The sequence below is a fragment of the Plectropomus leopardus genome, chromosome 14 (genome assembly GCF_008729295.1).
Source record: "Plectropomus leopardus isolate mb chromosome 14, YSFRI_Pleo_2.0, whole genome shotgun sequence".
NCBI lineage: Eukaryota > Metazoa > Chordata > Actinopteri > Perciformes > Serranidae > Plectropomus > Plectropomus leopardus.
The window spans coordinates 27,537,209-27,552,503 of record NC_056476.1 but is presented as its reverse complement, the minus strand read 5'-3'; the positions used below and the strand labels follow the sequence as shown (position 1 = coordinate 27,552,503).

General features: G+C 41.1%; 1 protein-coding gene across 1 annotated transcript in view; it reads right to left on the bottom strand.

The window, feature by feature from the left end:
• Positions 1-10,005: 10,005 nt before the first annotated feature.
• The window catches only part of LOC121953762 (leucine-rich repeat and immunoglobulin-like domain-containing nogo receptor-interacting protein 2), a 52,021-nt gene continuing 46,731 nt past the window's right edge, over positions 10,006-15,295 (bottom strand). Inside the window, exon 2 of the mRNA XM_042500983.1 lies at positions 10,006-12,247. Within this exon, the coding sequence (XP_042356917.1) occupies positions 10,342-12,204 (1,863 nt within the window). The 5' untranslated portion in view covers positions 12,205-12,247 and the 3' untranslated portion in view covers positions 10,006-10,341. The remainder of the gene's footprint in view (positions 12,248-15,295) is intronic.

Here is a 15,295-nt window from a genome sequence, read left to right as displayed (position 1 = left end):
AAGATGTACTTTCTCACGCACAGCTCATATGTATTTCTACAAAAAAATAATACACCACAATTTGTATATGACCCATGTAATTATGAGCCAGTAATTTGTATATAATCCATCTAATTGGGAAGGCTGTGATCAGGTGACTGATGTGCTGACAGGGGTAAAGAAGGAAGTAAAAAAAAGTAATTTATAAGTGGTGGTGGATGGGTAGACATCACCGGACTTTCCCCCAGGGGATCAATGTTTGTGTCCCGTTTGAAACCAAGAGAACGTTGAATTATTTTAAGGTACATCGTCACCATGTTTTTTTTTTCCTGAAACTAACTAAAGTAACTTAATTGCGTTAAACTAAGCTATGTATCTAAGTATGTAACTTTACGTAAGCTACATGTCATTTAAGGGATGCTAATTAAATATGATATTAACTTTTATCTTAGTTTTTTATTTTAGAATATCATGAACCATTGTATGTGGATATATTGACTAATGCTGCATATAAATCTATTTCAGGAAATATGTGCTATTTCCACCAGGGGCACTGTTACAGTCAATGTTGCTGCAAATCATTGACATATCCCAGGCTGTGATGATAATAATAATAATAATAATAAAAACTTAACTTTGCATGTAGTATATTGAAAATAATTTATTTGTGTGTGTGTGTGTGTGTGTGTGTGTGTGTGTTTGCGTGTGTTTTTCATCTAAATCTTGATGGCATCATAACAAAAACCGGGCATTTAAAGAGTTAAAATTCTGAAAATTGATGAATATAGGTATCTTTGATTCGGAATTTATATATAATATTTTTTAAAGTTTGATTTTTTTTTTTTTTTTTTAAAAGCGCATTTTGTGCGTAAAGCGATAAAAATGTGTAATATTAAAGCAGGCCCAAAGGGTTAGTTATAGTTGGAAAAAGACCATATTTTGGCTTTCAATACCCAGTCTTAGTGGCACAATTATCATTGGAAATGGCGCTGATGTTTTGCTAAATAGCAGCCATTTGTTGTTTGTTGCTCTTGAACAGTGGTCTGCAGCTTGGCAGTTACCTTGCGCAGGTGTCATGCTATTCTCCATTCACTCCACCTCCTGCTGACAAACTCAAATCATACTCTTAAGAACACAACTGCATCAGTTTAGCAACGTTGACTATGATACATAAGCCACATACAAATACAACATATCTGTGGTTTGCATAAACATACAATGCCTCCATTTATTTGGCAACTAAACTACTTTAGTAGCAAAATGGTTGTATTGAATTGTGCTGACTTGTATTATATTGCTTCTAAATGTAGTTTTCCATTTGTAACAGAAATACCGTGCTACTAAGTCTTTTAAAAGTCTCATAAAAGCTTTGTGAATGTTTTCATCTTCTCCATAAAATGAACAGAAACTTTGTTCTGTTTTTTTTCACTGCTGCATAGATATGTCTGCGGATGCTTCAGATGAAGACATTTCCAGCACAGTGAAAGATGCCAGGCTGCAACTTTAGGAGCTGTAAACACAATTATAAATCTGGGGCTCCATCTGTTTTTGCACCATTAAGTGTATGATTGCTTCATGGTCTGAAAATGGGCCCTTTTATGAAAATATGGCTCTGAAAACTATCAGTGAACTAAGTTTCAAGATGATTTTCCAGCTTTTAATTTTTAGTTGTATGTGAAGTGATGGGTCGATAACTGGAGTATTTAATCTCATGTCGATTTGATCAACAGTGATGAGAAGAGTGATTGATGCACTCACTGTATCTGCAGTAATGTACTGTAAATGCAAAGCAGGCGGTACTGTGTTGATGGATGGTAGACTGAGAATTAGTTCAACTTTGTGGCTACAGAGTAGCAGCTTTTATTACAGCGGTGCAATGCCAGCGCCATCAAAACCATAAAACATTACACTTTTACAGCTCCTTACTGAGGGCCTTCTGGGGTCCTGTGTGGCATGAACCTGCAGGCCTGCTCGATTAGAGACTGACCTTTGATTATCGTCTGTCCATCATCAGCGAGCCTCAGGGCACTGGGAAGAGTCAGTGCACAAAACTCCAATATTTTTTATGGATTGGGGTACTGTGAAGCATGCATCAAAGCAGCACAAATGTCTGCAGCAACCAGACAGTGAAATGTAGCAGTGATAATGATTGGTAACACAAGTAAAGCAGGGGCAGTTTGTATCTTATCAAACTTTGTTATGGGGACCTGTTAACAATATAAGGGGTGATAAGTTGTTATTAAGTTAACTAACTCTGAAATGAAATGTGAGGTTTTTTATGTATGTAAATGTAAAAATAACAACAGAGTTAATAGGAACAAAACCATAATATTTTCAAGATTCACACTCAAAAATTTCCATCATCTTGATGTGATTGGATGACAATGAATTCTGATTAGTGTGTGGAAGAATAGCATCATCTTTTCTAACTGTACCCTTAGCCAAGCTGCCAGAGTAAAAATATTGGGATTGTAATTTTCTGCAAATCGCAGATGTGTTACATTTGTGTATTTCATGCATATGACATAACTCATTATGGGGGATGGCGTTACACTCGGGGTCTGAGTACACCTAGGCACGTCACCAGAGAAGTGTCGTCAGCAAAACCCGGCACTCCTCTCTTGCTGCTGGGTGCTGTGTTTTTCTTGCGGTTTTTGAATGTGCATAAAAGTTATAATTTTTTCAACTTTTCTGCTCAAGGCGCGGAGTTGCAACACTTGTCAATGTTAGTTTTGGCCACGGGCACGCAGCCATGCTCCACAGGCGCTCACAACTGTTTTTTTTTTCAAATGCACTTCCAGGGTTTTTTCTGGTGTGATGCGTTTTCGTGTGATCGGACCCTCAGGCAGACTGACAAAATCTTGTTTTTAACGCAAGTTTGGGGTATGTCCAGCCATATGTGTAGCAACAAATGATGACAGAAGTGGGTGCTCTATAATGCGATTTAGCTAACACATCCGGGCGTATGTGTGGTGACAAAAGTTGGTGTTTTTTAAAAAGAGAGTTAGAGACATGTCCATTAGAAGAATTACCTAATATATCAAGCTGTATGTGTAGCGATAAAAACTTTTCTTATACGAGACACATGTCCAGCTGAATGTAACAACAAAAGCGGGTGTGCTGTAACAAGAATTAGCTAACGGATCCAACTTTATGTGTAACGACATAAGCTGGTGTTTTGTCAAGGGTTCAAGATATGTCCAACTCTATGTATAGCAACAAAAGCAGGTGTTTTCTTTTATGAGGATTTGGGATATATCTAGCTGTTTGTAGCAACAAAAATGAGTGCTTTGTAATGAGAAGTCCGGACACGTTCAATTATTCAGTGTTGCCAGAAATGTTCAATGCCAAGACTTATTCTTTAAAGATTTTGGGTTTTTTTAGGCCTTTAATCGGTAGGCCAGACTAAGCGTGAAAAGGGGAGAAAGAGGGAGTGACATGCAGCAAAGGGCTGGGGTCGGAGTGGAACCAACAGCCGCTGCAGCGAGGACACAACCTCTGTATCCACCCTACCAAGTGGCTACTGGGCGGCCCAGGACCAAGATTTATTCTGATGACTGGGTTGGTACCCAGCCCGCTTCAAACCAGTGAAAAGAGTGCAGGAGAGGGATGTCCTTTCACGGGATGACCATCCCCTGCACAGTGCCTTCATAAGTAGCAGCAGGAGCACCTGGCTCCTGCTGCCAAAGTGCTCCACTGAAAGGTTCAGGACATCATTTGAGCCTGCAGCTTTTAGGCTTTTTAACAATGTTGATGCTCTGTCCTTTCTTAACCATCCATTTATTGATTATATCTGTTTATTCAGTGTATGCAGGAATGACTTATGTTGTCATTGTCAGCTTACTGTTTACATTGTGGTATTTTTCACTTTTGACACCCCATGCTTTTGACTATTGACTGTTGGTTTTTAGTGTTCCTCTTGTTGTTGCTGTATTAGTGGAGCTTTGTGCTTCTGTTCGATGCCTCTGCCTGGTGGTGTAGTGAGTGGATTGTTTCTATGTCTTTGTTTACATGCTTTGTTTGTCATTTTGGTTTATATCTATGGTGGCAGACCAGTTAAGTGAATCATATCCGATTCTATCCTAGGAAAGAATCAGATCTCTTCTGTGAAACAACCATTCATTGCCATAACATGTTGTGTTCTTGAAATCCCCTATTGCTCACAGTGAGAATATGATTTAAAATGTCTCACCATTTTTTCATTTGGAGAATGTCAATTCCTCCCACCAACCCGTCAGTTCCCATCAGCTCAGTTTTTGGGAGATGGAAAATACTGAAGTAAAGTTGGCAGTGAAAAAAATATGATCTCATGAGACAGGGTGACCTTATAACCTCCACAGCAAAACCAGCCAACAATTTCTTTTGATTTCAATCACTGGCCAACGGGTCAAAGATCCCATGTTAAATGGCCAGTCCACCCACAGAAACCTTTATTTATTCTGACCAAACTCCTCTTTATCAACCAGGCTAAACTCGCTCGGATGCAGCACCCCGGCTCACATTCTGGTTCCCTTTGATTCATGCTCTTTGATGAGGCTGTGAGGTTATGACAGATTCTTTATGAAGACCCTTTATGGTGTGTGAAATTATTCATTTAGGGATGCATGGCCCTGAGCGCGAACACCTCTACGCCACCAAACACTACTCAAGTGTTTTAATTCACTTTAATTCCCACAATCGTATATATTTACTGCAATAGATGATGGTTTAGCTTGTAATCGCAGGCATAAAACAAAGCTAATAACATGATGTTTCTTTGCCAGATCACTGAGCAGGGGAATCTTTTACATTCCAGTATAAATTACACACTGTTAATGGCTTGTACAAGCTCGAATCATTAAAGAACTGATTCGGAAATCCACTATCAACGAGAGATACGAGTGAGGAAACTAGACAGATTCATTACATTTCCTCTCCATTGTTTACTGCACTCTCTCAGTGAAAGAGAAACTGCACCGATAATAATAAAAGCCTGTTGGAGGGACTTTGATCTCGCCTTCGTGACGCCACAGCAGCAGCCTGAATATTCCCTGTGAGCCCTCACACTCAAAAGGCTGATATTCTTTATACCGTTAACATGATGGCATGAAGTGCTGTCTGAAGAAGTTGCGTTCTGTTTGAGCAGCATGCCAAATTAGCATTTCCCTTTATCAGGTGAGGCAGCTGTTAAGACCTTTCAGTGCGGCACCGAGCCTGGGTGAGAACGCACCGATGTGATCATAGGTGGGTCATGCTGGGTTTCACCGTAAGTGTCAGGTCATTTCATATTTCTCTTGCTTACAGGCTATTTTTGTTACATACATGCTGCAGCTCTAAGCGTCCCACTTCTGATGTTTTTTTCTTTACGTGTCCCAGTTTTGATGCTCTCTGATCAGTGTGAACGGCAAAAAGCTGCATGGAGTCACAGTTTTCCAGTACCCATCTGGACCACATGGAAGTGTGATGCACAATCAGATCATAGCGTGCAACCCCCAGCAGCTTGTATATGAAAACACAGTGCAGAATTTGTCAGCACTGCCATGACGCTATCCCTGTGTGAGAAGATGCGCCAATTAAGCCACTGTAAGCCACAACATGTGGGAGAGGTTTGAAAAACTGGAAGTCTCAACGCGTTCTCATTCCAAGTCGTCACATATTGTCGGATGGCATTGGACTTCCACATCTACCCATTACGCTCTAGGTATCCTTCTGCTATTGCTATTTATGTTCCTGGATGCCACCACCGTGATGTCAACACAAGCACATGGTGGGATTACACTGCATGTGTTTATGTTCAGGCAACAAAAGCACATGGCAACCAACACCAATACGTCAACAAACACATGCTGACAGGGATGGTTGGGTTTCGGCAAAATGTGCACATGCTAAGGTGTAGAAAAAAACACCCTTCGCACTCACTCTATAGGGACCTATGTGCTCCTTATATTACGATGTTACTTGTAGAATTTCAACCTGACAGTGTATCATGTCGCTGCAGTATGTGCCGTTTGGTGGCAAATATTAACACCATGTTTTCAGCTGACACCGCCCAGTGGTGTATCATGTGGATGGGAGCGGTGTCTTTTGGCGTTAGGATCTTAGGCTGAAATCACTGCAAAAGCAGCGGTATCTGGTGTTTTTGGAATGTGAATGGGCTGGATGTCTTTTGTCACTGTACGGGACTCATTTTGTCCTACATTTCTTTGCACACCCTATTTTGATGCATAAAATGGGTTTTTTACATACTTGGAATGACTTGAGAAATAACAAAACCAGAGGACTCATGTACATTTATTAAAAATGTTGGCTAGTTCAGTGGTAAACCTAAAAAGGCTGTCTAAAAACAGCACGACGTGGCAGATTAACTACACGTTGGTCATGAGTACAGTGAAAACTAATCTGACTGAACAGGACCACCGTTAACATGCTCACTGACCTGCTGACACCGCCCTGATATAGTTAAAAGATACATTTATGTGAAGGTCACTTCATGCCCAGTTGTTAAGCTACCAAGCTAATGGATTTATAAAGCCGCACAAAAAACGTATTCAGTTCTACACTTGAAATGTATATCAGTCATTGTGGAAATGGGAGCACATGCACGAGCCATGTTTCCACTCCCACATCGTGCCATAAATTGGTGCAGAAACATCTTTAAATCTGAGCGCATATTAATATTTGTGCCACTGGTCATTAGAACTGTCATTCAGAAATATGGCAAAGAAGAGGTTGAATTGTACAGACTATGTCGAATTGGCGAGGTTCTCCAGCAGAACGGCTGTCAATACATATGCAACCATTATGCATGGTTGTGGCTATTAATGGTGCCCATACCACTAATTTATCACATGTACCCGTTAATCATAATGGTGGTGATATTTTAATCATCATTAGCCTATCACACGTCAGACAGATTATTGACGGTTAATTTATAGTGCTCTTATTGAAATAGGCTTTACAAATTGCTGCACAATTCAGGATAAAATCAAACATCACGCACAGGAAAAAATATCTCAAGCTAATTTGAAGGAACGATAATAACATTAATCACGCATAGGCCAAATAATTAATGAGGCTAATTAAGTTTATGAATGCCCCTACAAGAAATATTTTAAACAACGCTGTATAGAATACAATAAAATAATCTGTTACATGAGCAAACCTTGACAAACGAGGTTTAACTCCAAGGTTACATCACTCATGCTGTATTTCATGTCCACTTTATTCCATTATTCCTTCCCTGTCTATCTGAATTATGATCTATATATACAATGATCAAAAAAGTTATCAAAAACTACTGTTTAGATGGTTTAGTTGTGCTTTCTTACAATCATTGTTTAGGCAGTGTTATAGCTGATGCAACTGTTAAGTATATTGACACTTTTTTCCTTTGCATTCATGTAGAGTAGCAGAGAACTTTGAAGTTGATGCATTAAAAAATTCAAATTGTTGCATAAAGCCAGAATGCAGGAAATGAGGTGTGTAACATTCAATATTTCTGGTAAGGGCCCCCACTAAATCTGTGTCCCATAGGCATGGCGCTACTAGGAAGGTGTCCTTTATTTTTACTTTTTTAGAAATTTTATTTAACCCTAGGCCCTGTTCATTTGTATGAAAAGTTGTTCTATGGCACATGAGGCCAAAAAAAGCTTGATTTCTGCAATATGATATTACATGGATCTGTCACATGGTGGGGCCCATAATGCAACCTCCAGAGAGACTTATGGCGGCCAGGCGCCTAACTTCCAGTTTAGTGCTCTGCTAACTTGAATGGGGATAAAATTATTTCAAACGTGGTTATGCGACTCCTCTAGAACGGATCAAATCCTGATAGTGAAAAAGGTCGATTCGACAGGATCGTAATGCTTAAAAATAGGTATCAACTGATTTACTGACATCTTTTTGGGCCCAGTGCCATCACATGATGGACCTGAACATAATAATTCCATATTAAAACCCATGGCTGTTCCTGGGGACCTGGTCCACCTCAACAAAAAACAGAGAAGCTCAGATTACAACACACAGAGGAAGCATGACAAACAGTCTTTGCTCAGAATGTCATGATTTCAATATATCTTTACATAGCATAGTGTTGTTTTCTGCTATAATAATGCTCTTTTGCAGAAAGCTCCTTCAATGTCTGCATTAAATGTCTTGGTATCTATCCAGTAGTTGTTGAGAGATTTCATGTAAAACTAGAAATTTCAATGGTAGTGCCAGAGGAAAAGTCAGGGGTTCATCAAATTTATTAGGATTTATCCTTTGGGGACTATGAATGTTTCTAACAAAATTCATAGTGAACCATCCAAACCAAAGACCAATCAGATAAACAAACAACATTGCCATCCCTAAAGCAATGCCGCTAGTGTGGCTCGAAGTCAGATAAGAGCTGTAATTTGGCCTTGTAGATCTGTAGTGTGAACTTCACGAGCTACTATAGAGGTACCAGCTAATAAATCTCAGGCACTGTATATTTTTTCATAGTTGTGTCACTGTGTGTTATTCAACAAGTCAGATACAATACGCTCTCCATAATGCGTGTGTAATGAAGAGTGTTGACTTGTTCATTAACACCTGTAGCAGCCAACTGGTAGACAACATCTGGACAGGCAGCACACACTGAGGACAAAATAATATACAAAAGGCATTGCCTCTGTAATATTATACTGACGATATGAGGAAACATATGACATAAATGTTTAGTATTTACAACAGAATGTTTACTATATGACATGATTTAAATAGCAAAAAAAGATGGAAAAAGTCATGAATGTAGATCAATACAATACTCAGTGACAGAGAAATTATTATTGCAAAAATTTGAAACATTATAAGTGATACTATAATTTAGACAAAATGATTCATAGGAAAGCATTTAAAAGAAAATATATGTCAACATTACTGTAAAGACAGGAAACAGAATTTCAACTACTGGAACTCCAATTTTTAGGGGTATGATTAAGATTTATTTCCTTTTGAAAATATACCCATAAATTTGTCATATGAAAACAGTTATACAACCTTGAACATGTTATCACAACAGGATCACACAAGTTAACACCCACGTCCCTGCATTACAAAGAATTGCCCTTAATTGGTTTTAACTGTTTTTTTTCTTCCTCTTTTTCTAAACATTTAAAACAACAAAAAACTTAACGATACAAGATTCCACTACGACTCTCAAATCGCCGTCTATTAAATACCCCGAAACCCCCCTCGTTGCCCTGGGGAAGAATCCCGACACGCTAGCTTGAAGTGGTGCGATCAAAGAAAAATGTGAGAGCGGGGAAATTCAACCCATAAATCTGTGAAGCTCAACTTTGTCTTGTCCCAAAGAGGCCACCGGCCAGTAAATCTTTGCCATTGTATCTGGCCACCGACTCTTTTATATCATATCAAGGGATTTGTCTGGCAGGAAAATCTGCCCGTGATTTATTATGTTATAAAATGGGTTTAACATGCCATTTCTGTAGCTGGAAGCTTTTCCAGAGTAATAACAACACTGACCACTGCTATTTCTCAGGAAAAGTGTTGCTGGTAAGTGTTTCTCTGTGGTAGAGACAAAGCCCAGACTTCACATTGAAGCTACTGTGTGTGAGTTTAGAAAAATCCCCATCTAACGTCGAAGTCATTCCAAAGGGGGCAATGACCTATTCCAAAAATTAATGCAGCATTTCTCTTGAATATAATAACTGTGATTTTGCATACAAACATAGATAATCCTCTGTTTTACTCAACAGTGACAAAACTGTTGTTACAACGACCCAACATGAACAAAAAGGCCTGGAAAAAAAACGCTTTGGACCCCATCATTCATTTTAATTGTTCCGTCCAACGAGAAAGGCAATGCGTGCACATGCACAAAGAAACGCACGAATGCAACATGCGCACAAGGATGCACTCGCACACACACGCCCGTGCGCACACATGAACAAAACGCGCACCTTTCGCACTGCAGCTAAAGATGGGTATTAGACTTTTTTTTTTTTTTAGTCCTGACATGTCACAGCGATGATAGCTCTACTGCCACGCCGAGATGTCCCCAGTCACTCCCTCCGTCACCTTGATGTCACGGTGAGTGGACAACATCTTCACGTCACCACTGAAACACATGCCTAGTGCAGCACTATATCACTCCCATATTGATATGTTGGTTATAGTAATATACTCAATGTACTGTATGAGAACATTATTTCATATAAACACGTCCACGGTTTCATAGATCACTTTATATTCACATGCCCACTTTATCACTAGATCACCGTCATATCGACACCCACTATATTAGCACGTCACTTTCATTAGTCACAAATCCACTGTGTCATAGAAAAAACTTTTTTTTTTTTCAGCTTGATATGTGTGCACTTTGTAGGCGTCAGTCTTTCAGATCATTTTCATGTTGACCCGTCGCGGGCCGCTTGTTTCCGTCGCGTCCGCGGATGCCCCGTTGGATTTGCGAGGGACATACTCAATATCAAAGTTGCTCTTATGGCGTCCTTTCCCTCGGCTCCAGGCAAACAGCAGCAGGAAGCAGAAGATGACCACACCCAGAAAGGACAGGCAGCCCATGGCTGTAGATATAATGATAGTCTTAATGTCTATGGGGACTGTCATGTTATACAGTACTGTCCCATTCCCCCACGTGCTGTTAGAGTCTGTCAGATAGTTTGAGCTCCTGTTGCTATAGTGGGATCTGTCTCCAATGCCCAGGCTTTTTACAGCTAAAGAGGCTGACAGGCTCGCGTTACCAGCAGGGTTACTGGCGATACACAAGTACACCCCGCTGTCATGCAGCTCCGCCGCCTTGATCTCCAAAGTCCCATCGGGTTGGACTTCCACCCTGCCGCTACTCTTGGTTGTGATGTAGCGTCTGTGAGGTGTAATCCATACCACCGAGGGCCGGGGCGCTCCCTCTGCCATGCAGCTCAGGCGGGCGGGCTGACCCTCATCGGCCATCAGCAGCTGGGTCGTGTTGGGTCCGATCCGTGGCTTGGTACAGGTCATGTATCTGGAGACCAGAGGCTCCTTGAGGTCACGGAGAGGTTTCCCCAGGAGGTGCTCGGGGGCGCTGCACTCCGGCTGCACATCCAGAATCTGCAGAGACGGAGGCTTGTGGCTATTGAGCAGCCAAAGCAATCTGCAGTCGCACACTAATGGGTTTCCACCCAGACACAGCCTCTGGAGGCTGTCTGGCGAGGCAAACACTCCCCTCTCCAGAGAGTCCAGGCGGTTCTGTGACACATCCAGTAGTTGCAAAGATTTGAGGCCCGCAAATGCAAAGGGCTCAATGGAAATCAACTGAGCCCCATGGAGGCGGAGCTCCAGCAGGTACGGGAGCTGACCCAGCTCTCCCTGATGGATGTGCTGGATGCGGCAGTGGGACAAGTTGAGATGTGTGAGGTAGGGCAGGTTGCGCAGGGCAGCGCCGGGGAAGGCAGACAGGTTCGTGTTGGTTATGAACAATGTTGTGAGGTTGAGGCCGTGCAGCGAGAGGGGGGGCAGCGTGTCCAGCCAGGGCCAGTAATCAATCTCGAGCCTGCGGAGACGTGATAACCTCTTAAAGGAGAAAGGCTTCAGAAAGCTGATACTCAAGTAGCGCATGCGCAGCTCCACCAGGCTGTGCAGATGTGCCAGAGCATCAGTAGGGACCACGGTGAGATTGGAGCGTTCCAGGGTCAGACTTTGGAGTCCGAGTAATCCTGTAAAGGCCCGCTGAGAGATGAAAACCAGCTCGTTGTCACCCACTTCTAAGTACATGAGCCTGCGCAGGTCTTGAAAGGCATGATCCAGGAGAACCACCAGCCGGTTGTGGCTGAGGTCGAGGCGGGTGAGGTTGGTGAGGCCCGACAGCACCCCGGCAGGAACCAGCTGAAGCAAGTTGCTGCGAAAGTTGAGCGAGCGGAGGGCGAGCTGGGACCGAAAGGAGCCAGGCTCGACAACGCTGATGAGGTTGTCGCTGAGATCCAGGTCCTCCAGCTGCTGGAACGAGGAGAAGTTGTCTGGTGTGATGATGCGGAGCTTGTTTTTACTGAGGTCCAGGACGCGCGTCTCGATGGGGATGCCTTCGGGGATGGTGGGCAGGCGCTTACGGTGGCAGCTGACTGACTTGCTCTGGGCGGAGCACTCGCAGCGGGCGGGGCAGCTGAGAGCCGTGTTGGCCAGGAGAAGCAGCAAGGCCCCGCCCAGGAAGAGGTGGCAGTAGTTCGGGGCTGGGTGTCGCATTTTACCCACGTTGCCCTCTGTCATGGCACGGCTTCTTGTCCACACAGAGCACCATCACGAACAAGCCCTGCAAGACAGAAAACACGAAAAGTGTAAGAATACTCCACATTTCACTTCTTTACCTCTGTGTCCCGCTCCGTTTTACATTTTCAACCTTTTATGTCTCTTTAAACTGCCGAGTCTTTTCTCCCTTAATGACCTGTCCCTTTTCCTGGAAAGGTGGAAATAATAGAATTAGGGCGAGACACAGAAAAAGAAATATCAGCTGCACAAAAATGTGAACCTACATCATTGTATTAGCACAAAAGGTTGCAGGCTAACTGGGGATATTTCATGAGGATGGAAGATGTTTCAGCCCATTGGTGAGAAATGATCCTCGTAAATGTGCAGCAAGGCTAAATGCCCATGTGGATTCGGTGTTGCTGCATATGTGCGACTGTGTATTTTGCATCTGTGATAATACTGTGTATATGTTTGTGTCTGAGGGGGTGTGGTGGTGAATGTGGCGAGTGCTCAAACTAAAATACAAACTAAACAGAAAACGGCAGCTTGTGTTTGCTGCTATAAGTGAATCCTCAGAGTTTTTGCCGCAGCGTTTGCCAGGTGCACACACGGCAACAACTATATATGACTCTTTCATTAGTAATCAGCATACTGAGTCATCTCACTGGCTTGTTGTTACAGTTTACATTTGACACACGGAGTTTCTATATTTATCACTGAAATCTCAATGTGCATCTATTTATGGAGAGAATGCATATATCTCCTGTTTAAAAATCAATAAAAAAGCGAGCAATGAACACAAGAATTGTGAAAAATAACACATGCATACATTAACATAATCCCAACAACAGTTTCTATTTGCTTCATTGCTCTGTTAGATTCTGTTTAGGGACTGTACCTTATTTATCAGAGCAGGAGGTTGGCTGTGGTGTGATTTTCTTTTTTTTTTTTTTAGATCTCAGGAGCTACAAATATTTTTCCTTGACCCTCCTGCTACCATAAATAACTATATTTCACAGTTTCTGACTACGATAAATGGTGTGATATAGAGATCTCTAAATAAAACATGCCTTTAAAACCCTCTTGCAGGTTTTTTGGTTCTGTGTCTATATTAAAAATAAATACAAACTACAACAACTTAAAATTGAATGTCCCTCCCCTAAGTCAAATAAAAAAACATAACTCCCTCCCCAGCACTCAAAAAATAATTTGAAGTGCCTCCCCTGTTTTGCTCCTCCACCCCATAAATACCAAACAGTCCCTGACTGCTTTTTATATTCTATTTCAGCGGTATTTTCCTGTATTACTTTGATTTCTGAAATGGCCCAGCCTTCCATGTTTCATGTTACCATAAAGCCAATTGATGTTTAATGTTTGCGCATTACTAGCTCATCTGTAGCATGGCAGAGTAACATTACTGCAGTCACATGTGCTTGTCTCTATAGCACACACAGCCTCAGCTCATGATGATAATAAGCATATTGTTATGGCAGCCTCTTCTGTTTTACGTAACAGGATAACTGCACTTAACATGTGAAAAGCAAGGAATAAAATGAAAAAGGCATGCATTATTTTAACTATGCAGGCTGGAGAGTGCTTTATAATACAAGGACATTTATTAGTGAAGTTCATTTATTTAACCTTTTCTTCTAAGTGTATTTTACTTTATTGTGCATTTTCTACATTTATTTCACACTTTTCCTACATTTATTTAATATTTTCACCTACATTTATTTTACTTTTTAAAAAACCTACATTTTCTACATTTGTTTTGCATATTCTTAGCTTTGTACAGTATTTTGAAATGGAAAGAAAATAATCTGTGAAGTCTGTTTGATTCAGTGAGTCAGAAAATATTTCTGACTCACTGTGTGAAAGAGTTGATTTATAAGTTCTGATTTTTTAATTTCTTCTAATTTTTTAATATTTTCTACATTTATTTGACATTTTCGACCAGATTTGTCTACAGTTATTTTCCACTTTCTTCATTTATTTAGTACAATATTTTAGAATGGAAGAGCATTAATCTGTGAAGTTTGCAATGATCGCTGAAATATTTGGGAATTGTTTTTGAGATGATTTGTTTGATTTGTCAGTTATTTTGTGTTTTTTTTTTGTTTCCTTTACATTTTGTTCATTTCTTCTATGTTTTCTCCTATAATTGCTACATGTAATTTTCATTTTGTCCTACATTTTCTACAGTTCTTTAGGATTGGGGCGACGCGTCGACAAATATGTCGTTTCAGGTATCGTGCGTCGCCGTCTCACACGGTGCGCGCCATGAGAGCGTGAGCAGCGCTGATTGTGTTGTTTTTGTTTCGGCGCTCGTGTATTAAGTTAGCACGTGCACACTGCTCGCCCGAGCAGCGCTCTCAGAGGCGTCTGAGCTGCGTGTCAGCTGCAGCACATCTAGAGAAACGGTGGCTAGACGTTTTTTTACGCGTGACGCTCGCGTTTGTTGACTCTGTACCACTTTATACTGCAGTTTAAAGTCTCTCTGTGAGATTAGGAAATACAAAGATGTTTGTTTTACCTCAACTTCCTTGCTTCCCTTTCAAAACAAAAGCTATCTGTCTCTGTCTGTGGGCAGAATGCCATCAGTTGCTGATACAATGCATTTTATTTTGAAATATTTACAGGATGGGGTTGCTGTGCAGGAGCTTGTATAACTTCATAAATGAGAGGAATATGTGCTTATAAATATGAAACTACAGCACTCATCTCAGCAGGCAGCGATATGCCAGAAGGCCCAGTTAAGACTGGACTATTTTGATGCAGAAAGAATGGGCTACTTATAATTATTTCTATTAGAGAAAACTTGTGGTGTTATTCAAATTGCACTCATTTTACTGTAAGATGTTTTGCTGGACTACTAGATTTGAGGTTTGTTACTGTAACAAAGAGTAAATGTTTTGTTTCTCCTCCTAAAAGCGACTTGGATTTTACATTGTGTTATTTATTTTGCTGTTGGATTGCTAAATGTAGATTGCACTACATCCCTTTTACTTGAGTGGAACAAGAGCTTGCATTAATTTTGTTTTGGAGAGACTTTATATCAGACTGTAAAACACAGATTACCAGTTAAGAGTGGGCTATTTTTTTTGTTGGGGAA